The 27,439-nt window shown below is 37.6% G+C and overlaps 2 protein-coding genes across 5 annotated transcripts in view; both read left to right on the top strand.

Annotated features, from left to right (window-relative positions):
* Positions 1-12,407, top strand: part of LOC143920184 (arginine kinase) — a 61,942-nt gene extending 49,535 nt beyond the window's left edge. For 2 of the 4 annotated variants that reach the window (XM_077442933.1, XM_077442941.1), the window contains exons 3-4: positions 10,589-10,770; positions 10,956-12,407. In XM_077442933.1, coding sequence (XP_077299059.1) covers positions 10,589-10,770; positions 10,956-11,857 — 1,084 coding nt within the window. In that variant the 3' untranslated portion in view covers positions 11,858-12,407. Of the gene's footprint in view, positions 1-5,446; positions 5,744-8,774; positions 9,906-10,588; positions 10,771-10,955 lie in introns of those variants that run through there. The other 2 variants (XM_077442914.1, XM_077442924.1) reach the window with 2 other exon arrangements.
* Positions 12,408-15,151: 2,744 nt separating this feature from the next.
* Positions 15,152-16,189, top strand: Chrac-16 (chromatin accessibility complex protein 1). Its single transcript, XM_077429907.1, has 2 exons — positions 15,152-15,364; positions 15,447-16,189. The coding sequence occupies exons 1-2, from the start codon at positions 15,227-15,229 to the stop codon at positions 15,759-15,761; spliced, it is 453 nt and encodes a 150-aa protein (XP_077286033.1). The 5' UTR covers positions 15,152-15,226; the 3' UTR covers positions 15,762-16,189.
* Positions 16,190-27,439: the final 11,250 nt, after the last annotated feature.

The following is a 27,439-nucleotide window of genomic DNA, read 5'->3' as shown; positions in this document are numbered from 1 at the left end:
AATCCACAAAAAGCTTACGCAACGACTAAGGATACCATTTACGACTTAAAATCTCGACAGTTTTTGTATTCAAATACGAATAAAACTATTTATTTTAAACTTTTATTTAAAATAATTCCAAATATCAAGACTTATTAGTGGATATTTGAAGTAATGGGCATTTCAGACTGAATAATACCGACCCTTACAACCTAATCTTAAACGAATAGGGCCAACCTTAACTTAACCTAACCTATCCTGACCCTTAAATAAATAAGTGTTGGCTGCTAAGATATCTTGTTTTTTTAAGTTTTATTTCATCAATATTTTCACAAAACAAAACATATCTTAACAGCCAACACCTATTTATTTAAGGGTCAGGATAGGTTAGGTTAAGTTAAGGTGGCCCAATTAATTTAAGATTTGGTTAAGAGATATGTATCTGCTGACGATATTTTGATAGAAATGCTTTGAAAACATTATGGGGCAAAAATTGTAATAAACATTTCGTTGCTACGATATAAATAAAAATAAATAGTCGACTGCGATTCAAAGGTAGATCGCATGCTAAGGTAGACCGCATACTAAAGTAGCATCGATATTTGCTCAAACGTACGATGTATAAAATTTTAATATATGTGCAATATATGCATTTTCAAATATTTACGTAACTATCTAAATCTAATGAATGAATATTTATCTTAAGAGTTGTGGTGATTTTTTGAAGAGTCTGTATATAATAAAGTTTTATTATATTAGCTCGCATTAATTCCATTTTGTAAATATTCACTCACGTGCCTTTCAAAAATAAACCGACGTGTATTTAATACGTGTTGTTGATAAATCAAATTAATTCAAATAAAACAAAATATGTTTATATATAATGATAATTCAAATATTTTGTAGAAAAATAAAATAAAATTTTCACATTGACTGCACTGTTCTAGACAAAATTCAAAATGAGTTGTAAAGGTTGCTTCAAAGAAAGGTCAGTAGTATCCAACTAAGTACTGTTTGTATGTATGTTCAGAATTAATGATGCAATAACCGCAGACATGATTCCAATGGATGAATCATGCGATTCAAAAAAAAAAAATTCACCGCTATGTCCATAATGGCGGTGACCGTATGAAATATTGAAACGAACTTTCCAATGTACGTTTTCGTATTTTTAGAATGCAAATTTTAAATTCTGCAGACTGCAATTTAAATTGTGACGCCCACCAGTTTTGTATAATATATGAAGCATTTCCTATTCAAAGGAAATGCCTCTCTAGAACCGGTAGTGACAAGCATCAGTGTCAAGGCTGTCAGCAAAGCAAACTATTATTAGCATATAAGGTGTAAAAAAAATGTTTTTTAGCCTTGAAACTTGGAAAAACATTAAATATTGGCCGATCTGTATGTATTTGCATATTGAACTTTTGCATTTCTTATTTAAATAGGGTATTTCTCAATGTTTCATGTGGTTTACTTCAAAATACATATACTAGGAAAAATGGTTCAGAGACGAGATATGACTTTTCTTATATGTAAATCTATGCCCAGTGAACAGGAATCTGGTAATAAAAAATGTCGATTGGCTCGAGATTCGAAGATATACATACATATGTGTTTTTTAAATCGCGAGATTTTTCTATATCTTGGTGTTGTTCGGTCGATGTCTCAAAATCTGTCAATTTCCTGTTCAAAATGAATATTGGAATCTATATTCGGGTATTTTATCTTTTATTTGTAGTACTTTTCAGATTTCACATCTCTCTAAGTAGTCGTCCAGTTCAAATCAAAAGTCAAAAGTATGTATTTTCACTTGGGATTTTTTCACACTGTTAATACTATTTTATATTGAGATTTTTCTATTGAAACATGTTTATTGGGATAGTTTTCTGGCCACACTATTTTTTGTTTACGTTTAAAATTTAATTTTCGTTTAATTTCCTATATCATAATAATATTTTTGGGTAGTGGTTGCAGGCCGTCGACATTCTTCCTTCGATTTTTGAACTTCAATGAATAAACATTTAAGCTATTTGACAATATTGCTATGAAATTATTGATTAAAATATCAATAATTAAATTGAATTTTCAAAATAATTGATTGTAATAATAATATTTACCTGTTCAATGAAAGAATATATATGTACAATAGATCTTTTCGCAGAATAGTTATTGCCCAGTGGTGTTACCCTAAGGGCGCGATCACACAGCGAGGGAGCGGTATGCTGTACGCGGGATATTTTTTTTTAGATAGTTTTAAACACACACATAAAATAGTGTCATACCCGGTATGATACGCCGGATCTTGCGGGATCGTGCGGGATCGGAGTGGTTTCGTTGAAATTCTATGTTTACTAATTAAGTTTAAAACTGAATTATTAAACAATAAAAGCTTGAAATCCTTAATGTAATTTGTATTTTCTATAATCTTATTATTCCGACAAGTTCTGCTATATTTTTTTGCAAATATGGGATACACCGTTATCGATCACTGTCAAGCGTCGTCCGAGGGTCGACGAATTGGTATATATCACCGTCAAGTTAGTATAAACAATTCTATAGAATTTCAACGAGACCGCTCCGATCCCGCATGATCCCGCAAGATCCGGCGTATCATACCGGGTATGACACTATTTTATGTGTGTGTTTAAAACTATCTAAAAAAAAATATCCCGCGTACAGCATACCGCTCCCTCGCTGTGTGATCGCGCCCTAATGGTTGCCATGGGTTTCTGGAAACCCGTTGTTAAAAATCAAAAGTCAAAAGTTTAATCTAAAAATTCGTATAAGATTTGTCAAAAATTATACAAATCTTGAAAATTTAATGAACTTTCATGCAATTAGTACCTTGGACGAAAAAAAAAATGTATATACATATATGTACATACATAATTTTAAAATAAAAATATATTTTCTAAATAATTTTATTGAAGAAAAAAAATTGAAATCCATTGTTCCAAAATTGGGGTCACACCACCGGTTATTGGCCAGCGTATAGTCATCGACGGGTATTTAAAGTCTAAAAAATAATAACTCGGCAGTATTATCGAGAACCGTTTAGTAGTCATTTAATAGTGAACAGGAAAACAGTCGAAGCCACAAAAACGTCACATGATTATCATCATTTTACAAACCTCTTTTATGTTTCACTTACGATTACAATAATTCTGAAAAAAAATTACTTTATCTATGTACGTTGTAACAATAGACGATGTTTTGTGATCATGCGAAAATTTGAACTCGAGATTCTGACTGATTCGAACTCAGAATCGATTACTGATCACGTTTTCATGATCTAGAAAAAATGTGTATCTGTGTATGCTGTGAATTTTTGGGTTTTTTCGAACACCAATCGTTCTATCGAACTGAAACTTAGTTTAGTTAGAACTTTTGTCTAGTAAATGTGTGTCTGTGTGTGTGTGTGCCTTAGTTAGTGTGGCTGTGTATTTTTTACTATAAAATCCAAGCGGCCAATAACTGTACACGATCCAATCGCACGGTTCACAGTCTCGTATTAAATTCTTACAGCACATATTATGTGGGTCTACCTCACGGCAAAAGATCGAAAAAGCAAATATCGGAAGATCTTAAGTCGAAAGATCAAAAAAAAAAGCGTGCATGGTAAACGGTACTATGTATATATAATATATACATATGTATATCAGTGGCATGCGGTGAAATTATGTCTCTTTTTGTCATACAGCCTTGTTTAATGTGCGCGCGCAGGATACGGGAGGAAAAGCCTGTTCCTCTTGTATCTTGAGCATTGCGTTCGAACGCACGGTATTTACTAGATTCGGTAAATTTCGTTAGTTGATATTATCTTGTGTGTGGACGGCTCCATTGTGTCTGTGTATTTTTTACTATAAAATCCAAGCGGCCAATAACTGTACACGATTCACAGTCTCGGATTAAATTCTCACAGCACATATGTACATACGAATGGATGCGGTGCATCCATTCGATGCGGGCAAGATTCGATAAGTTCCGAATCTTGCCTTATTAAACTCGCCTGAAAGATCCAACTCAATTTTAATAATTGCATCTGTACACATCGAAAGGTTACTCGTCATCTGATGTGCAATCTATCATTCGAGAAAACGAGAATTACGTTTAAAGGTCTGTTCATACCTAGTCAGCACGTACCGACTTCAGCAGGTATCCGGCCGTACGAAAAGTATTCTTTGGTACATTTTGTATGGGTATATTCATACCAACCGTCACGTTTACGCCACGGCAGGCTTACAGCAGTACCCGACATTTCCTGTTCATACCTTACAGCAACATCCGTCAACGTATCGTATCCGTTTTTTGGCCATCGTGGAAATATACACGCGAATTACGTGCCATGAGTCTGCCGCTTTGCTGTTTTGGACCAATTATCGATAGTGACAATTGACAGCTGTTCAATCTTTCGACATGGTTTTTACGGAAATATTTAAAAAATTTTTGTCCATCATCCACAAGCTCCTTATACAGTGTCCAAAACTCTCCTTCGGTTTTTCTGTTTTTTTTTTAACATGGGATGCACATCAAAACGCCTCCGTGCTTTTTGATTGCCTTCTTGAGCTTCTTCTTCCAACAACAGCGCAATTATACATAGTTTTTCGTTCGATAAACGTCGAAACATTTTTGCTGGCTTGTATTCTGACGCGTAGCTACGAATGCACGTGTATGCATTCATATTGTAAGTACTCGACAATACGACGTAAGCAATATTGCGCCGTATCGTCATGGCCTGTAACGTATAAGTAGGCCGATTTTGCCTTGCACTCGGCCAAATGGCTGTAAACGTGACGTGACCGCGACGTGTAGGTAGATATGAATAGAAATGTAATAAAATGACATATTTTAAACGGAGTAGTGCAGTGCTGAAGCCGTGCAGTGCTGTTAAGTATGAACAGACCTTAAGTAGGTCGGTTTTGCCTTGCACTCGGGCAACTCGGCCAAAGTGATGTAAGCGTGACGTGACCGCGACGTGTGGGTAGATATGAATAGAAATGTAATAAAATGACATATTTTAAACGGAGTCGTGCAGTGCTGAAGCCGTGCAGTGCTGAAGCCGTGCAGTGCTGAAGCCGTGCAGTGCTTTTAAGTATGAACAGACCTTAAGTAGGTCGGTTTTGCCTTGCACTCGGGCAACTCGGCCAAAGTGATGTAAGCGTGACGTGACCGCGACGTGTAGGTAGATATGAATAGAAATGTAATAAAATGACATATTTTAAACGGAGTCGTGCAGTGCTGAAGCCGTGCAGTGCTGTTAAGTATGAACAGACCTTAAAGCTGCCGTTCTGTTAATCTGGCGATTTTAGAGCGGATGCACCGAACCCCATACGAATATATTCACCGACTCGACACAAGCACACGGCCAGACTAGGAAAATTGTCAAAATTAAAATCAACATCGTACCACCGACAAGCGGGCACACATGTTATGCAAATCTAAATAATTATATCGCTTTGAAAACACTACATAAGACGAGGGCACAAAATGTGACGTGTGAATGTTGAACGTTTCCCCTAATGTGGAATTGGGCGAGGGGGGTTGATCCGGCAATGGGCGCATATAGGATCGCGCTTGGACCAGTGCGTGCCGGGATGTTGGCTATTTTGGTGGTGCGGGGGTCGAGGGGGCTGTGGAGGGGGAGGGCGAAGAGAGGAGAGGGAGTCACCCCCACCCCCGTCCCCGCCCCTGCCTGCTCGAGGCGCGTTCGCTCCTCTTCATTACAAGCGGAGCCGTCTGCTTGGAAGGTCGTGCGAGCTCTCAGGTAACACTGAACTCACTCACTCACTATATTACACCACATCTACTTGTACATATTGTACCATCCGATTATATTCTTTTATCGGGAAACCGGTTTTTTTTTTATTCGCATTTTTTTCCGTTACTTGAATTGCATACTAGGCGGGGCGTTTAGTTTTGTAATTGGGAATGGATTCGCGCCATTTCGCGTATTTTGCGCTTTGGCCGCTTCGGCGTTGGCGCTGTTGGCGTCTGGCGGAAATTTCGAAAATTCCATATTCTAGCATGTTCTGCAGGTGTTGCGTAACTCGCCGCGCCCCAACGTTTCAATGTCGCGTAGCACTTGTGCATATGTATGTATGTATATGTACGTTACAGTTCGTCTCTTGCGACTGGTGCTCCTTTTACATATCATATGTATATACTCTGCTTGTAACTGCTGATTTATCTGTTTCCGGTTATTGTGTTCGTGTGTCGTTTTATTTTGTTTGCAAATTTTCGCAAACGGTTGTTTTCGCGTTTGCATAATGGTACGTTTTCGATACGGGTATTGTTGTAACTGGTTTTTTTTTTTTTTTTTTTTTTTTTAGTTTTACGTTTGAAGATAATTTTGTAATTGGACGCGCGCGAGCGATGGGTTTCGAATTTTATTCGTCGAAGTTTTTAATCTATTTTTGAAACATGTTTTTAGATTAGAATGACTGGATAATAATAATAAAAAAAATCATTTGTCACGATTGTAAAGAAGTACCGTTCTTTTTTTTTATTTCACATTTGAGCTAAAACTTTATATATGTGGGTATAATTCCACTATTGATTTTATAATTTTGCATTTTTTTTTTATACATACATAGATGATAGGTAGGCTCTTATTTATAATTTATAAGCTCTCTGTAATTTTTGATTCATTAATATTGTTACAATTTTATCGGTTCTCATATCGTTGCCTAAATTTAATTTTCGGTTATTACTTTATATATTTATGTATATATAAAGTAAGAATAGAAGAATAGTTTTGTGTGATCAAAATTTTGACTGAATCGATCAGTCAAAATTTCATCTCGAATTTCATCTCTTCAAAATTTCATAAATTCCATCTCGGAATCGATCACTGATCTAGTTTTTTTTTTTATAGACAAACTATAATTCAGAACAATATATCAATTGAATTCTGTTTGTTTGAAATTTGTAACAACGTTGTCTTATCAGAATTTGAAAGAAATTTTTAAATCAGTCGTCGAGATATAACTATGTAATAACTTATTACTAATTACTAATAAGTGTTATATAAGCCTCGAGGGCTAAATTTTTTAAAAATTAATCTTGAAAATGTGAAAATCTCGCCCACGTCATTAAAATCTCGATCACGGAACATCCGACATCCAAAAATTCCATCGATCACGCAAAATAGTGTATTAACGAGAACTACGAGTGCCAGATATTCTGTATTGGCGATTTTTGTGGCAACGATTGTCGATCGTTATTTGCGCAATAATCCGTGTACCATTTCGTCAACACATAAAAAAAGTTGCATAATAAAAATAACTACCCTAAAATTTTATCTGCCTAAAGTATGACGTAAACGTTTTGCCCACAATATTATTTTTGTATTAGAGTAAAAAATACTCGCATGATGAAGAAACAGCAGTTTGTGCAATTATTTTGAACAAATAATTTTTTAACAATATTTACGTTTTTATTCGAATCGTGAACCGTTTTATCACCCGCATATCTGAAAAATCATAAATTCATCAAAATTAAAAAACATTAGTTTTTTACAACATTAGCTTACCTTTCCCCCCCCCACCCTTCGTATTTTATCTTGCACTATATAGACTTCACAGCCTCGTATTTTTTAATTTTTTTTTCGCCATATCTGCCTTACCACCCATCTTGTATTTTATCAGTTTAACTTCAGACGAGTACTGGTATACATTACGTACCCTTATATAAAAATATTATTAATATTTTTCTTTTACCCTTATCAGCCTCCTTTTTGTATTTCTTTTATTTCATTATTATTTTTTTTACCATTGCGACTTTCGCCTTATATATTTTATTTTATCAATTTAAATTCGAGAGAGTACTGAGGTACGTAACCCTATTTATTTATTTTTTCTTTTACCATATCGACTTCCGCGTTAAATTTTATTTATGTAATGTCAACTTCAAGCGAGTACTAGGGTACGTGCCCCTATTCTTTTATTTTTTATTTTATCATACCAGCCTCCGTTGTATTTTTTATTTTACCATATCGACTTCCGCATTATATTTTATTTTATTATTTTACCATATCAGCCTCCTTTTTGTATTTCTTTTATTTAATTATTATTTTTTTACCATTGCGACTTTCGTCTTATATATTTTATTTTATCAATTTAAATTCGAGAGAGTACTGGGGTACGTAACCCTATTTATTTATTTTTTCCTTTACCATATCGACTTCCGCGTTAAATTTTATTTATGTAATGTCAACTTCAAGCGAGTACTAGGGTACGTGCCCCTATTATTTTATTTTTTATTTTACCATATCAGCCTCCGTTGTATTTTTTATTTTACCATATCGACTTCCGCATTATATTTTATTTTATTATTTTACCATATCAGCCTCCTTTTTGTATTTCTTTTATTTCATTATTATTTTTTTTACCATTGCGACTTTCGCCTTATATATTTTTTTTTATCAATTTAAATTCGAGAGAGTACTGAGGTACGTAACCCTATTTATTTATTTTTTCTTTTACCATATCGACTTCCGCGTTAAATTTGATTTATGTAATGTCAACTTCAAGCGAGTACTAGGGTACGTGCCCCTATTCTTTTATTTTTTATTTTACCATATCAGCCTCCGTTGTATTTTTTATTTTACCATATCGACTTCTGCATTATATTTTATTTTATTATTTTACCATATCAGCCTCCTTTTTGTATTTCTTTTATTTTATTATTATTTTTTTTACCATTGCGACTTCCGCCTTATATATTTTATTTTATCAATTTAAATTCGAGAGAGTACTGAGGTACGTAACCCTATTTATTTATTTTTTCTTTTACCATATCGACTTCCGCGTTAAATTTTATTTATGTAATGTCAACTTCAAGCGAGTACTAGGGTACGTGCCCCTATTCTTTTATTTTTTATTTTACCATATCAGCCTCCGTTGTATTTTTTATTTTACCACATCGACTTCCGCATTATATTTTATTTTATTATTTTACCATATCAGCCTCTCTTTAGTATTGTTTTATTTTACCATGTGGACTTCCGTTTTATATAATTTTAATTTAGCTTTTTTTTTATTATATCGGCGTCCTCCCTATTTATTTAATTTTTATTTTACCATATCAGCCTCTCTTTAGTATTTTTTTATTTAACCATGTCGATTTCCCCCCTTTTATAAATTAAGTTTAGTTTTTTTTACGATATCAGCGTCCTCCCTTTACATTTTGTTGTATTTTTTTTTATCAATCCAAACTCGGCACAATTAATTTCAACTTCAAAAAGTTCAACTCAACCCAACGAGAACATCGCGTGTTGGAAACATCCAAAAAAGTTTTCCCCCTCGGATTCGGCAAGGTCAAGGTGTCGAGGGTCGCGCGCGGTACAAACTGCATCAAACGCTCTGCTATCGCATGCAATCTCGCAGAGATCGAGAGATGAAAGATAGCCGGTATCTGTGGGCAGGCCGATAAGCCAGATAAGGAAAGATGGATGGAGAGTTATAGTCGCGACGCCTCAACGCCCGCATTCGCATTGAGTCGGAGTGACTCGAAGTGAGAGCGCAACTCAGAGCCGGCAGAGCGAGACGGAGAGAGAGCGAAAGAGCGAGAGAGCGAGAGAGCGCGAGTTGAACCCTCATCGATCGGTGTCTCCTCTCAGTCCTCACCCCTCCCGTGCGATTCCATCCCCTTCCCGTATTTCGTCCCGACTCCTCTTTTCGCCCCGTGCGGGACTCGCCCCCCAAACGCCGGCCGCTCGACCAACAAACGCACAAATTTACCCTCTTCCCAGTGTTCGTTTTACATGTTTTCGCGATCCTTTACGCTCCTCGCGACGCTCTACCTGACCTGAAAACAGTTTCGACGCGCTTTTCACATCCGTTTCCGCCTTTTCGCCACTTTCACAAAATGGGCGGGTGCACTTCCAAAGATAAAGATATCAAAACGATCGAGGGCGCGACCGAAGGGTGTGTATCCGACTCCGTTGTATACCTCGCTAGGTGAGCCCCGGGCCACTTTTCGACTTTGACTCCATTCCGTTCAGTTTTGTTCTGTAACATATATATATATATACATACGTGTAGATTCGACACTTTCTTAGTCACAATCATCATGAATCCCAGTTGCTGACACTTGTTTGATTTGTGCTCGTAGTAATGACATAAGTAGTGCCTCGTTTGAAAAAGAGAGAATAAAAAATAAAAATAAAAATTCTCATATACCCAGACCGGATTCTGCCGTCACGTGAATGATGCTCTCCGTACACGTCATGAGTCATGCGTTCTTTTTTTTTTTGTTGCACTTTTTGTTCGCTTGTTGCCATACGAGCCAATCAGCAAATCTCCATTTGTGTTACGAGGCTTATCTTGTCGTGTTAGTATATATTAATAATTAATCAAAATATGGATCTATTAATATTGTACAATTGTATAATATACACTGTTATCAAAAAAAAAAAAAAAAAAAAAGTGCCTGGGGCTTACTGTGAGACTATTTTTAGATATTTTATTTTAATAATGCTTCATTTTGTAGTGCATATTATGTAGTATATATATTGAAATAAAACATCAATATTAAATTTAGATTATATGTATGGCTGTATTGATATTTTCAACGTGATGATTAATAAGAAATGTTTTTCTTTTTTCAGAAATAAATCTAACAATATGGTTGACGCCGCCGTCCTTGAGAAGCTCGAGTCTGGCTTTGCCAAACTCGCCGCTTCTGACTCCAAGTCACTATTGAAGAAGTACCTCACCAAGGATGTCTTCGACAGCCTAAAGAACAAGAAGACATCCTTCGGCTCCACCCTTCTTGATGTCATCCAGTCTGGTAAGAAAACTGCTAAATCAAATGTATTATACATATATAAAAATGAATGTCTATCCACTATGCAAATTACAATTTGGTATTCAGTTTATGGTTGCAAAATTTTCTAAAAAGATCCCGCCCAAACAAATAAATATCAGTGTATCGTCCGGTAGATTATAATAGATTTGTGCTTTGTCATCTTTCAGGTTTGGAGAACCACGATTCAGGAGTAGGCATCTATGCTCCTGACGCGGAAAGCTACACAGTATTCGCCGATCTCTTCGACCCCATCATTGAAGATTACCATACAGGATTCAAGAAGACCGACAAGCATCCACCAAAGAACTGGGGTGACGTAGACACCCTCGGCAATCTTGACCCTGCCGGCGAGTACGTCGTTTCCACCCGCGTCCGTTGCGGTCGCTCCATGGAAGGCTACCCCTTCAACCCCTGCTTGACCGAAGAGCAGTACAAGGAGATGGAGGGCAAAGTGTCCACCACCCTGTCTGGTCTGGAGGGAGAGCTCAAGGGCAAATTCCACCCACTCACCGGAATGTCCAAGGATGTCCAGCAACAGCTCATCGATGACCATTTCCTCTTCAAGGAGGGAGATCGCTTCTTGCAAGCCGCCAACGCTTGCAGGTACTGGCCCAGCGGACGTGGTATCTACCACAATGACGCCAAAACCTTCTTGGTATGGTGCAATGAAGAGGATCACCTCCGTCTCATCTCCATGCAAATGGGCGGTGACTTGGGTCAAGTATACCGTCGTCTCGTGACTGCCGTCAACGACATCGAGAAGCGCGTTCCCTTCTCCCACAATGACAGATTAGGATTCCTCACCTTCTGCCCAACCAACTTGGGAACCACCGTTCGTGCTTCCGTGCACATCAAGGTGCCCAAATTGGCCGCCAACAAGGCCAAGCTTGAAGAAGTCGCCGGCAAGTACAACTTGCAAGTCCGCGGCACCAGGGGCGAGCACACCGAAGCTGAAGGTGGCGTATATGACATTTCCAACAAGAGGCGTATGGGTCTCACCGAGTATGATGCCGTCAAGGAGATGCACGATGGTATCGCTGAACTCATCAAGATCGAGAAGGGATTGTAAACACTTAATACGTACACATACATACCCACACACACATCACAGACACTCCTCGGTTCCTCTATTAAATGTTTTGTCTTGATTTAACACTAGCAAGTTAAATTTTACGATTCAACGATTATATTTTTTTAATAATAATTATGTTCTCAGAACACGTTAAAGTAATTGTTTCTTAGCTTTAATGTATATTGCTTGCTTGTGTAGAATTCGTTGGTAATTAAACCACTTGATGTAAATGTATATTTTCAATAGAGGAACGAGCTTTCTAGTCTTCTGTGAGGACAGACATGAAAAGGCTGCACAATTATCGGTCTTAACTAACATTTGAATGTAAATTGTGTCATCTGTTACCGTCGTTTCGGCGAGTATTTAATGGTATAATAATAAAGACATTATTAATAAAACAAATTAAGGTTTTTCTATTTTGCCCGATTATTCTCCTTCTTTATATATGTACATAGTTTGATAAATATACATACATATAATGAACATTGAGTGATGGAAGAAAGTATTTGATCATTTTAAATATGCTATTCAAAGTTTAGTGACATTCCTTCAGTTTTTTGATTTGATCTGACCATCTTATGGGAGACCTTTCCCTCTAGTGTTCCGGTGACTACCAGTTCCTCGAGACTCCACATTCACAAAGAAGAAATGAATATTATTCTACATGTGTAGTCTCTGAACCTAACATATTTTTGAGGATGGAGACGTTCATTCGTCTTGCAATCCATGGAATGCGCAACTGAATTTGAGTGGAAACACAAAATTTAAATGTAAGCAGAGAAATGTAATAATAAACATTTCTCTGAATGTAAGTATTAGGACATAGTTCTGTATTCTCCGGAGTAGTCTTCTGGAGGTTTTATATTCTATATCAATTGTGATATACGTAAGTATCTGATCATTTTTGACCATGAATAAGGTTGCAAAATTGAATATTATATTTATATATATGGCTTAGAGACGTCTACTAAAAATTTATAAAATTTACTTGATCATATTTTGACATTATTGATACTTAATTTTATTAGTTTAGAGACATCTATCGAAATTTTGCTAAATTTGTTTGTAACATTGCAAGAAATACCAACCTGAAAATATTAAAATGGAAAACAAAATTTAACTCAAAACGTTATTTTACATATAAATTACTAGTGGTTTTACCCGGCTTCGCTCAATATTTGTAATATAAACCGCTTAAACATGGCTAATCTAATAGTAAACATTTTATTAAATGTATTTGAATAGTTTTATTTTGTTTAAATTTATTTGAACATTCATAAGGTCACGGATTCTACGAACCAAAATATACATACAAAGTCTCTTTTGAAATTATATTGTGGCGGCTCGCTATACGACATGGTCGAGTTTGGTCACCTTCCTGCGAGTGGGGACCAACTCGACGTGTGTTCAGAGTAGCTACCTCACTCTACCTTCAGCCGTCATAAATAAAGCACGTGCATCAACATGTCAGTCGTCTCATTCGTTCATCCCTCATAATATATTAGCAAAGTGGTTTTACCCAGCTTCTCAAGGTATATGTAATAAAAACATGGCTGATCTAATAGTAAACATTTATATGTTTTTTTATTGAATTAATTTGAACCGAAAAAAAGTAATATTTAACGACGACTAATCAGAAATGAATTGCAGACACAACGAATGGGTTTTTTTTATATACATACATATATAAGCCAGCAGTTTGGCTTAATGGTAGCGTATATATTTAGCACCACTGAGAACGATGGTTCGAGTCGTCAAACTGCTGGTTAGATTTGGGGGTTTTGTGACTCCAAATCGATCGTTTCTCTATCAGAGTTTGCCAACTTTATCTGATCATTGTTGAAACGGTTGGTAATAGATCATTTCCTGTTGTCACAAATCTGTGCGTATAATTTGTAGAAATTATGCACAGTAATCTGAAATCTATAGACATCCATAGATCTAGAATAACCTAGATATGGTATTACATACAAATTTCGTTGGAGATCTTGTCGCCACTAACTGAGGGGTGCGGGGGGAAGTTGGGGAAAAAAAGGTTTTTTTCCCTACGACGCAACGGTCGGCGTTTTTTTCACTTCCCCACTAGTTAAACCCCCCGCACCCCTCAGTTAGTGACGAAAAGATGAAAAGATCTCCGCATATCTATCGACAAGATCTCCGCAATCGACCTTTCCTACTTAGAAGCTACTAACCTACTGAGAGAAAAGTGTGCATGCGCCATGTATTTTGCATGCGCCAAAAGGGAGACCAGTATAAACCGTGAGGGCGGATCTATGTATTAAACATCTATGATAGACATCTCTATAATTTCGTGTTTATTATGTGTATAAAAATTGTAATAATAATTGTGCACAAAATCTAAAAATAGTCCATAGATGTCTCTGTGATTATTATTTCTGTACTTGATTAATTATTATATTCTATGTATTCTGATTGTATTATTGTATTCTGACCGTTATCGTATACTCGTCGCATTGGAGCGATTAGTAATGACGAGTGTACATTGATTGTAATAAATAAATAAATAGGGGAACGGGAACTGGAACAGGAATCCGGATCCGGAACTGAAAAAGAAATCCGGAACCAAAACTGAAAAAGCAATCATGAAATGAAAAAGGAATCCGGATCCAAAACTGAAAAAAAAATTGAAAACGGAATCGAATTCGATATCGATATCGTCGTCGGTTCGGTGATTACTGGTCACAAATGACTCGTCACAAAGTCTCTAAAATCTCTATAACGGAACATCTGGCAGCCGAAAAGTCCATCATACTAACGATAACTATCATAGTAACGAGAACTTGAGTGCCAAATATTGTGTATTCGCGATTTTCGTGGCAAAAATTGTCTTTGTGACCACCCCAATGTGACGAATAGTCCTATGGAGGATGAACGAATGAGACGACTGGCATGTTGAATGCACGTGTTTATTATATGACAGCTAAAGGCAGAGTGAGTAGTGGCTCTCCGAACCCAGCCGGGTTGGTCCCCACTCGCAGGAAGGCAACCAAACTCGACCATGTCGTATAAGCGAGCCGCCACAGTACAATTACCATCGTCGTCATAGGAAATTATATTTTTTCGATAACGTCAAGGATTCTACCACCCAAACCTTCCATACAAAGTCTCTTTCGAAATTATATATTAGATAATTATAAAATGTTATAAACATTGTTAGCAAATCGTTGTTCAATTGTGGGATTCTTAATGCTAATTTAATATTATTTTAGTGTTAAAAAAATAAATGCTATGATGTTTTAGTTGTAACGAATGTGGTGTGGCAGCACTGCTTGTCAACTGGCATCTAGCGGTTTGGCGGTTTTATTGACAGGTGACAGGTGGTCATCAGTTGATTCGACGAATAAAATGAGCGGGGGCGCAGGCTCGGGGCCCCGCAGCCGTGAGCTGTGCCTCCCTTTATCTCGGGTCAAAACCATCATGAAGAGTTCACCAGACGTGGAGTCTGTCAGACAGGAGCCCCTAGTCCTGGTAGCCAGAGTCACAGTAAGCACGCTTCTACATATGCATATTGAACCTTATCAAAAATAATCATTCTATTCACTGACTTAATTGAATTTCATTTCAGGAGTTATTCATTGCCGATATGGCCAAACGAGCCTACGAAGACTGCAGCTCTCAACTGTTAGAATACAAACACATTGCGAATCTAGTTCAGAAGGACGACACATTAGACTTTTTGCGTGAAATCATGCCGTGCAAAATAACAGTGAAAGAATTCAAAGACTTGATGGCACAGAAGGCGTTGAAACAGAGTGAGGATAACAGTGAAGATAGTGACAGCAGTGACGATGACGACGACGACGACGACGACGAGCCTGAAGAAGTTGAGGACGAGCAGGAGGATGAAAGTACAAAAGACGAATCGACCCAGAGCAGTTGATTGTGGTTTTACATTTAGAACGAATTGTATTAATCTCAATAGAGATATTGGATAATTAACAATAATAAATCAATCGCTTTTCAATTAAAAATAAAGTAAAAAGTTTTACTGTTTTTATATAATAAGCAACGTGATATGTACAATAGAATAATGCAATTGAAATACAGTCGATATAAATACATATAAGTTTTTAGATTGATTGTTTTATTTATCTACATATGTATATGTTTCGTCACAGACAGTGTTTAAAATTGTACAAATTAAAGCACTGTAGAGAAGTTAGGTATTGTCTTGGGTTTATTCAAACATTAAGAACAGAAATGCATAGATTATTATACATAAAAGAGAACTAGAAAGTAGAGCCGACACAATATTTGTAAATTGTATACCTATATTATGTTAGTAATGATTACACAATCAATAAGTTCAAAGTATTTTATTTTATTTTTATTCTTACCTACATTTATATACCGGGAAGGCCAAACAGGTAAATTCCAATTCGCCTTCCTGGCCGATTACAAACATCGATATATAGTACAATTTTTAGAATAATCTAAACGAAGCATCATATAATAAATAGGGTTTCTGAAAACCCGGGTTTTCTAAACCCAACGGATCCGGGTCCAATATTTTGAAAATCCGAATCAAAATCAAAAACTTCCAGATTTTAAATTCAAATTTTATTTTGTTTCATTATACAATTATAGAAGGTGATAAAAAACATATACCAATACTATACCAATATTATCGGCACACTTAGCAAATATGTGATTTTGTATCCCTTTATTACTATCATTATTATAGTTGCGTAGGGGTGGGTGGAGGATCCAAGTAAAAGGCCAAAGTCGTTTCACAGCATTTATTGGTGATTAAGGAGATACACGCACCGCAAGTGCTCCGTCCAGAATGCCTTGATAAGGTCTAAGTACTTCCTTATAAAGGACAGGTCGGTCAGGGCATCTTCGACGTCCGGTTACTTCCCTATTGTTTAGGCATGTATCCAGATATGTATTCCCACGACATTCAGTCCCACGCTATCGCTCTCAGTTCTAAGAAGGGACCGGGTGCCGTTACTACGCCAATTCGGTGGCCATTGTTTAGCCTACTTGCACTTAGTCTGGAGATAATCGTCGAAACCAATTATAACGGTCGCACAGTGTCAGGGATGCGCCTCGGCCTAATCCGATTGCACTTAACCGGCGACTCCTTTTAGCATATGCTACATTATTATAGAATTTTGTAGTTTTCCGGAAAATATATTGAAAACTATACTTATATTCGGTTAAGAATAAAACTGATGTTTTAAGAGAATTACAAGTAATAATTAAAATAAAGTACTTGCCGTTAACGAAATCAGGTATGATGATGATGTTGAAACGATGTTTACACTCTAAAGTCTAAGAGTAGTCTAAGGCAAAATTATAAAAATATTGCATATGGGTGGAATTCTAAATTTAGCCAAATTTCAGTACAACGTATCGTTTTCGATATTTATTTTCAGTATTTGCAAAATCCGTTCCATTGTTCGCAGTTTTCTCAGAACTCATAAGTAAAATCAAGTTCTCGAACAAATAAGGTCATATATGAATCATGTGGTAATTGGATTATAAGTCACATTGTGGTGGTCACAAAGACAATTTTTGCCATTAAAATCGCGAATACACAATATTTGGCAATCAAGTTCTCTTTAGTATCTTTAGTATAGGTATCGTTAGTATGATGGACTTTTCGGCTGCCAGATGTTCCGTTATAGAGATTTTAGTGACTTTGTGACCAGTAATCACCGAACCGAATCATGTATACGCAGAATCTATAAATAACACATACATATTTGGATATTTTCAATGTATTAACTGAAAATCATTTTGAATTTTTACGTAAATATCCCGATCCCGCGGGTTTTGAAGCCTGGATCCCGAATCCGGGTTTTAAGTCATTACCCGTCCGGGTCGAATCGAGTCCAGAGACCCTAATCATAGAGACATCTACGCCGTAGATTCTACGGATAGAACTTACATTTTCGGAGCATTTTTTTATATATGCAAATCGGCAGATTTCGAGATGCTTAGAAACTCGAAATTTGCTAGACATTTATGGACAAATTTGCAGCATTTTCATACGAATCAGTGAAATTGGAGATGCTGAAAACTCTAAAATTGCGAGAAATGGGTAAAGGTCGCCAAATTGTTAGAACCGTTTCAAACGATCGACCTAGAATCACAAACCAAAGTCTGGGTAAAGAGAAAATGGGTTAGGTTGCCAATTTTTTGGAACCGTTTCAATGAAAATCAGATAAATTGGCAAACTCTTATAGGAAACGATAGACCTGGAGTCACACATCCAAGGTCTGACCAGCAGCAACCAGGGGATTTGAACCCGTGACCACTCTGTTCAAAGCATTATATGCTAACCACTGGTATATTCTGTTGGTTATATTTTTGGATTTTTGATGCGAAGCTGTCTTAACAATTACTGTCATATTGAGTCCGAAAAGCTCTGGCAGTAGACGGTCAATCTAGATATTGTAATTATACCAATATTTTTAGTAATCATCGAGAAAATGTAGTATATTTTAATTTTGAGCCCCCCCCCCCCCCCGACCATTTTCTGTATGATCTCCACGAATCTTTGCAATTATAAGAATGGAATTATTCGACGACGATTACTAAGCATGGATATGGTATTAAGACACACATTTGCACAAGATCAAACCACATTAGTATGATACGTGATCAAAACGGTTTTTCCGTTCACATAGTCAACAATGATGGCGCAAGTTTGTGTACTTCACCCACTTGCGGTCAAACTGTTGCTAAATCCCACTATCCGTTTGACCAATGATGGAAAACACATCAAACCTTTATAAGGTGAGGACAAATTATTCACGTGAATTGGATCAGCTAAAATTTTATATCGAATCATACAATTTTCAATTAGTAGTTTATTTTAAATGATATTTTGTTGTAAATTGAAAGGGGATATGTTGTTAAAATAATGTTATAGGAGCTCTAAAACATGGTCAACTTTGGGTTGTCATCCTGCGAGTTGGGACCAATTTGACCATGTTGGTGGCTACCACTTTCTTCCCGACTCCATAGTGTTGAACACGAGTAGTTTTTTCATTTCATGAAGGCGTAATTTATATATGTGAAAAATGGTAAACGGACAATTTTGCACATAGCGATCTCGCACGTGATAATCGTGAATACGAAATATCTGGCACTCGAATTCTTGTTAGCGTGTGCGACATTCAGTGGGTGGAATTTTAGAGTGCCAGATATTCCATGATCGGGATTTTCGTAAAGTATGTGCGATTGCCATGTGCGAAATTGTCACCGAACAGTGAGATATATTATATGTACTTGTACATTGATAATACATACATTGGTGAATAATAATTATTAAAATCTTATAATTGTGGCGGCTCGCTTATACGACATGGTCGAGTTTGGTTGCCTTCCTGCGAGTGGGGACCAACCCGGCTGGGTTCGGAGAGCTGCTACCCACTCCGTCTTCAGCTGTCATATAATAAACACGTGCATTAACATGCCAGTCGTCTCATTCGTTCATCCCCTATACTGGTGACCCCCGACATCGAGCCACGCAGCCTCGATCAATTTCAACATGCCGCTCATCCCTGCCTCGCCGAGCCAGGCGGGGAAGCTACCCGCCGCGCCCCCATCGCCATCAACACGCGTCGCGGCCCGCGGGTGACAATAAACGAGCAGACACGGCTACCTACCTATCTACCTATCGACTGGAGTCCAGCCACAACGTCGACGACAGGTGTTTTTAAAAAATGGGGGAGCGAATGAGACGACGATCTTGACAGCTGGATGTGGAGTCATGCGCGATCCACTACACATAGAACGGTCATCCAGCACCACAAGACATACACCACCTCAGCACCATCATCATCATCAAGGCCCCGTCCGTCCCCACGAGCGTCGTCACGCCGAGACGGGCGGTAGCGCTACAACACCTCCACGAGCCACAACGACTCACAGTCCAGCTCGGAGTATCATCAACCACATCGATGCCCCTGCCACCCCTGCCGCCCCCGCCGCCCCACCAACCGACATCAGCCTCGGAAGAGCGGCGCCGCCGCAGCATCGCATTGATCGGCGCGACCATCGGACCACCCACCGTCCTGCTCGCGACGTCACCGCCCTCGAATCTACCGACCATTCAGGGCGGTACACCTATGTACACAGCGGATGACCCACGTCAACAATTTTTTTTTTCTCCCCACGTAATAATTTTTTCTCTTTGTGTAACAATAATTTTTTTCTTTTGTAAAATTTGTTTCTTTGTAATTTTGGTATCGCTGATGCTGGGGGGGGAGTGATGTGGCGGCTCGCTTATACGACATGGTCGAGTTTGGTTGCCTTCCTGCGAGTGGGGACCAACCCGGCTGGGTTCGGAGAGCTGCTACCCACTCCGTCTTCAGCTGTCATATAATAAACACGTGCATTAACATGCCAGTCGTCTCATTCGTTCATCCCCTATATAATTATCGTTAAGATAATTAATATATGTATAAGATTGTCGTTCAGAAAGTTTTTTCAATGGGAATAAAAATAGGTTTGTAAATATGCCTTTTTAAGTGCAAATCTAGAGATAAAATAAGACGTCATAACACAAAAAACATTACACATGCTAAAATTCTAAAAAGGAATTGACGTTCAAAAAGTCTTTTGAAAAATTAAAACACATACTTACATGCAATTAGAGGTAATCAAGGAATCGAAGGATAACATCCTAATGGTCAGTGGCGGACTGGCCATACAAGCGAACATGCCCGATGGCATGTGGGCCCCACTATCTGTCAGAAAATATGGGCCCTCAGTAAAATTAATTAACTTTTTAACTATTTCACGTGTGTAAAAATGTATAGGATATTGCAACTTTGGGACCTAAAGTTTAATCGGTTAAATTTTTTTATTAGGCTCGAAATGTAAGTTTCAACATTTGGGTGGGCCCTTTTGCCGGGCCCATTTCCAACGTCAATATTATGTATATACCAATACCTAATATGTAACAACTAACTACTGAAATAAAAATGGGAATAAACAAATTTTCGTGAATAATATAAACTGAATTGCTTAAAACAATTTTGATGGGACGATTCATCATCAACCAGCGATTTAAATTTACTTCATATTTTCAAAATAACATTTGATTATACTTCGATGATATAGTAAGATTTAAATACACAATTTTAAACATTTTCCGAATATAAAATCTATTCCTAATCTAGACACATCCATGTAAATAGAAATATAGGATAGGGGCCCCCTCCCCAAAATCCCGATTTTCGATGAATTGAAAATATTATAACATTAATTGAAAATATTATGCATTTTTTTCAGGGACGTTATTTGGGGGGGGGCATAGGGGGGCACTCGCCTAAATTAAGGAATAGTGTGAATTTAGAAAATATTATGTATTTAATGATTAATGAGATACTATGGATCTATGAACGTTTATTTCTTATGTATGTTACGTTTGGGTAACTAATAAAATAATCGCTGCTATGTGCTTTGAAAAAAAACAAAACAAAACTTTATCTAATGTTATTACGTACATATGTATGTACATAGATAAAGTGAAAAGACAGTCGGTAGAAATTAAGTTAATTGATAGTTTTTAGGTGACTCAGTTTGATGGTCGATTAATGTTGACCATGTAAAGATTTGTGGAAAAAAAATTTCACCTGCGGCGCTTTTTTCTCTTTTTACATAATATTTTTTTATAATTACTTTTTCAAAAATAATCTTATTTTTTTCATATTTTATAACTCAATAAGGTGTATGCAAAGAATATTTTCCATTTTTATTCCGATATAAAAAAATTCAATTTGACCAATCTTTGCCTGCCCTCCCCCCAAAGAAAAAGCAGAAATGACGTCCCTGATTGTTTTCTACCGAAAGTAAAAGCCGCTTTTATGCTGCATTCTTTTATGATGCATTCTATTTACCTAGGACAAGGGTTAAAACGAAATATACAATGTAGTTTATGGATCTACTTTGCTTTTGCCATTTTTCTTGTACCTAAATTTGTTTATTCCCATTTTTGAAAAAAAAAAATTTCCCTTGATTTTTAGCGTGATGGAAAGAAGAAAATTTTGTTATGTGCGGGGGGGGGGACAAATTATTTTAACCCTGGGTGGGCCCCCTTTGACTCCTGGCATGCACTGATTTCAGTCCCAGTCCGCCACTGCTAATGGTAATTTGACATTTCAGAGAGTATGCTAAAGAAAGTTTGACGTTATCTTCAAATTATATGAGATGTAAAAAAAAGTATCTGTTATACTCTTCAACTATGTATGTACATGTGTACAGGTCTGTTACTGAGAGTTGGCGCGCTCTCTGACTCGCACAGAATAGCCCTAAAGGGACAGAGCTTATTTTTATTATTGAATGCAGTGTGACAGCATGCTATACACCTATTCACCGACACTACATAAGCGCATTTGTTCGCGCCAACTCTCGGTAACAGACCTATAACCTGTGAAGTTACGTAGGGGCGGCGAGCAGGCGCATCTGATAGCCAGCTGTCATAGCGTCGATCTGACAGTCGATTCTCATGAAATTTTGATGATTTCGTTAATTATTAAATTCTTCTAACGTTATATCGGGGACATTTGGTTAATTTAATGAAAGGTAGCCTCCGTATGTCGGTAAAATATCAAAGCGATCGGAAGAGTGTAATTGGTTCTGCCAGTGAAACTAATTTAATATTTATTTATTTATTTTAATATACAAGTATACCACAGAGTCTTTACAGGTCACCCCAATATGACACTGTGGCCAGACAATACATAAAAGATCAAATACATAAGAAAAAATAAAACAACAATAATAGAAAAACAAATAAAATAAAACATTTAAAAAATTGTACATAAAAATTAAAAATTGAAAAATTGAGAATTAATAAATTGAAAAATCAAAAATGAAAATAATACACAAAAAAAAAAAAACACATATATAAATAGTTTAAATTGAATTAAAAGTAAAAAACAGTAAAAATACGGATAGATTATCCGGTGAAATATTGAAAATATCAATGTGATTGCTGACCAAATTCAAGCAGCGTAAGACTCGAGCGATTGGTGCAATAAAATGCTTATAAAAATGACTGTATGGAATATTTACATACTAGTGTTGTGCTCGTTGATTTCAACGGGTGGTTTTGGAAAGGAATTGATACACGAATTAAAATCAAGTTATTTGTTATATATAAATATAATGTAAGATATATGCGCGCGCCATGTATTAATCGTAAAAAGTTGAGTGCGCGCATTACACGCTCACCGATCCAAACCGTTCACTCGTTCGAAATGATAAATGAATGTGTGTGTGTCTTCCTGGATGTGTGTATGTCAGTGGTGGTTCGTGAGAATTCATAGAGGGGGGCTGCAGAGATTAATCGGGCTGTAGTAGCTCGTTAACCATACCGGTGATCAAATGCAGACAAAAATAGCATGCATATGTACTATACTGGGAGGGCTGTAGCCCCGCAACTCATATAGATGAGCCGCCACTGGTATGTGTGTACGCTCCCGTCGCTCGGCCTGACGTCGCAAATGTCAAACGCTCCACACCCACCCACTTTCCCACTTCCCCGCATCTCCTCGTCCACTTGAATCTGGTTGGCTGTGCACCTCTGTGACTCTGATTAGCTGTGTCTCCACGCGTCTGCCACATACATACATACACAAATCGCGTCCGTTTTTATTAGTGTACTAGTGTTGTGCTCGTTGATATCAACGGGTGACTTCGGAAAGGAATTGATACACAAATTAAAATAAAGTTATATGTTATAATATAAATATTTAGTAAGGTAATTTATAGGCACGCGGACACACGTAATATTAATCGTAATAAAAAATGCGCGCATTACGCGCTTATCAGTCCAACCCGTTCAAAATGATGAAAGAAATGTGTGTGTGTGTGTCACCCGTGATTCGGCCCAACGTCGCACATGCCTGTCGTCAACTAACGCTCCACAACCCCCCCCCCCTCCCCCACTTCCCCTCTACCACGCTTCCCCGCGTCTCGAATACTTTGCTCTGATTAGGTGTGTGTCCACGCGTCTGCCTCATATCCTCATACGTCACGTCCGTTGCTATACATATTATTATTATCGTTTTGTTTCGTTCTCCAACTACTGTGTGGTAATACGTCATGCCCGTTGTTGCTGGAACAGTTGGGAATTTATGTCCTTTATGGGACTATCTGCGTGGTAGACATCATCATTTGATGGTTGTACCTCCTGCTGGCACAGCTCTTTTTCGAATGGCTTCTATTCCAAGAGCTATTCGACTTCTCAATGAAATAGTTGCTACCGTGCCTGAATGCGATATTTTCGTAGATTATCGGATGTTATTTTAACATATTTATCTGGTAACCTACGCTCATCATTTGAATGTGATGTATGTATGTGTGGAATCTTAATCTACTCTCTTCCATTTGGGTCTCGCATGGATGTTTTGTATTTGTAGCTTGTTCTTATTTATCGGAACAGGCTGCAGGTGCAAGACATTTCCTTATTTGTATTTTTACTTATTTTAATTTTAATTATTACTGTTGCGTACGGGTGGGTGGTGGATCCAAGTAAAAGGCCAAAGTCGTGTCACAGCATTTATTGGTGATTAAGGAGATACACGCAATGGCAGCGCTCCGTTCAGAATGTCTTGATATTGCATAAGTACCGCCTTATAACGGATAGGTCACTTGACGTCCGGTTTGTTTACCTATTGTTATGGTCGCGTACTCGGATAGGTATTCCCACGACACTCAGCCCCACGGTATCGGTCACTTCAGAGAACTCCACGGGAATGCAACCGTGTGCCGCTACCACGCCAATTCGGTGGCCATTGTTTAGCTTACTTGCACTTAGTTTGCAGATAATCCTCGAAACCAATTATAACGGTCGCACAGTGTCAGGGATGCGCCTCGGCCTAATCCGATTGCACTTAACTGGCGGCTCTTTTTAGTATACGTAACATTACTTTAAAGCTTTTTATGATTGTGTTAAATGCTGTATTATTTTTTACTTTTCTTTAATTTTTTGCTTTTGCTTTTTGTTCTATCTATTATTTTTTTTTTGTTTTCTCCCTCTCTTATTTTATTATTTTATTATGTAGGTCTTTGTAGCGCATTAGGTTCTTCCTGTAATGCCACAATGGTCAAAAACGTTAAATAAATAAATGTATTACAATTTAATTGTTCATTTAAAGGTTGCTAATCGTCTGATTGTTTCCGCCCCACCTTTTACAAGTGCACAGGTATTCGAAGCATTTAGCTGGTTGGTCGTCGAAGCCATTTTCCGGGTTGAAAATCGATTCGACCTTGGACTACTGTGGTGGGTGGGAAAATGAAAATGCTCGTTGGTGGTGTTTGAACTTAAACTTTTCCCATCGCTTCTTTCGATATTTCCACTGGGCTGCTGCACCAAACGAGTTTTCATCGATACAACCTTCGAATAGTCAGGTTTTCCTTGAGCCCGTTCACTGGAACCTGATGGCGTGCTGCACGCCTGCACCAGCCGAGAAAACGCTCGTCCGGTTTTCCGGTCGTCCGGCAATTGGACAAAGATACATACATTGTAAACTCAAACCGGATATACAAATCCGACCTTTTATCACAACATCCTTTGAATTTATTTTATAATTATTTCATTATGTGCCCATATCGATTACAAAGGTCCATCCAGACAGAGAATGTTTGTATGAGAATTGTACACCATGCAGTCATACATTCATATTGTTTACAGGAAGTATGTATGTGCAGTTTATTGAACAGGTTTTGAATATTATTAAAATGATTATGTGCGTGTAAATATGTAAAAATAAATGGCATATACTCGTATACGTGATAGCATTTTGAAGCCAGTCAACCAAGTGCTGTAATTTTGCTTCAACGTCATATTTTATTATAATTCAATTCCGCATCTGTAATTTAAAATCCATAGATAATATTGAACAAGTATTATATGAGCAATGATGATGCAGGTTTAGTATTAATTTTAAAATATTATAATTAAGTTTGACAACTTGTTTTTCGTCGCATCGATTACATGTGAAATAACGTCCTAAATGGCTTTTTTATTAATTTTTGATTATTTTGATGTAATCTTTAGTCTAACTGTATATGTTTTGTATAAAAATCAAGTTGGAAATGCATATTGAGTAAGAACATATTAAGTAAGAAGTTTAATATGTCACGCGAATTAATTTATGGGTCGAAGAATTGATTACATGAATAATTGCAATTCTAGTACATTATTATGTGTAAAAAAATTTTAGCTTTTGATGATATGTAAAGTATGCAAATAGTTAATATTGTAATTGCATATTTCATTCACAAGAAGCTTTTTATAATTGAAGTATAATTGCATGTCAATTACCTACATGAAAAATATAACAAATTTTTAGCAATCGGGAAAGTTAGGGCCGGGCCGCACCGTGCGACTTGCGAGCGACTTGGTTGAGGGCGGCCAGACCAATACATGCAGGTAGATGGGACATGCCACACCCGCCAACTTGTTTGTCGCACATATTTCCATACATTTTTTCGTGTCGTGCAACAAGTCGGCCGACAAAGTTGCACGGTACGGCCCGGCCCTTACTGGCGTACAGGGATACGTTTGTTCGTCCTTCCAGGTGCGTTTGTTCCGGGATTGGGGTCAAAGGGAACAGAACTGGCTAATCTGGGATTTCTTATAGTAGTCGTGAAGTTCCTGATTATAATCCTCGTCTCGTCTATAGATGCGGCAGCTGTTGTGAATCTGGCTCTCGGGCACCTGGTCCGTCTTCCAGCGGCTGATGCTTCTAGGGCTTTCCGGAGCGCTCGGCTTCCACGGAAAGGTTACCCCGCACAGGGATAGGAAGCTGCATGAAGATACAGGTGACGAACTCGTTGGAACTCGGGGAGGGAGTTATGATAACTCAACCGTCCCACGGCTATCCAAAATGGCTGATCTCCAGGCACGCCTGTTATGGAGGTGGCTCGGGAGAGATCGAGGAAGGGGGGTACGCCTGTACCCGGGGACGACCGAAATGCGAATGGACGAGAGTTGGGTCTCGTCTCCTTTCCCGCGGCAGGATGGCATTCAGTGTGGCAACCCTAGATCAGGGCTAGTGTTGCCCTGATGGGGCGGCTGGGAGAACGTCACGTTACAATTGTAATTATCATATAATATAATATCGTTATTCTGTGTCTGTCTGTCTATGTATCTGAGATAACGCTCGCCGTAGTATAATAGTCGTTCCAATTCAACATACATACGTATGTTCGTGACAGCTAAACCACTGCCAACAAAATGTATACGATTTAATAACAAAAGAAAAAACTTCTATATATACTGTTTTTTCTTTCATAATTATATTCGTACATTTTGTTGGCAGTGGTTTAGCTGTGACCTACATATGTATATTGAATCGAAACGTATAGTACGGCGAGCGTTATCGCAGATATACATAAAACACAGACACACAAGAATAGCGATATTATATATATGTTGATTCACATCAATATGCATATTTGAAGACAGTGATGACTTTAGGGATATGGTAAAATTTCTGGAGCATTACTGCACAAAGTGTGATGAAATTTACAATGTTTCATCATCGGACTGTATCTAATGATCAGTGCCGGCTTTAAGGAGTCTGG

This window comes from Arctopsyche grandis, chromosome 1 (genome assembly GCF_051622035.1).
Source record: "Arctopsyche grandis isolate Sample6627 chromosome 1, ASM5162203v2, whole genome shotgun sequence".
NCBI classification, from domain to species: Eukaryota; Metazoa; Arthropoda; class Insecta; order Trichoptera; family Hydropsychidae; genus Arctopsyche; species Arctopsyche grandis.
This window is presented reverse-complemented; position numbering and strand designations above follow the sequence as displayed.

Bases quoted from the DNA above. Each gene is read 5' to 3' on its own strand.
- Chrac-16 (XM_077429907.1), top strand. From the start codon at position 15,227: ATGAGCGGGGGCGCAGGCTCGGGGCCCCGCAGCCGTGAGCTGTGCCTC. The intron at 15,365-15,446 runs GTAAGCACGCTT...ATTTCATTTCAG, and splicing joins TCCTGGTAGCCAGAGTCACA to GAGTTATTCATTGCCGATAT.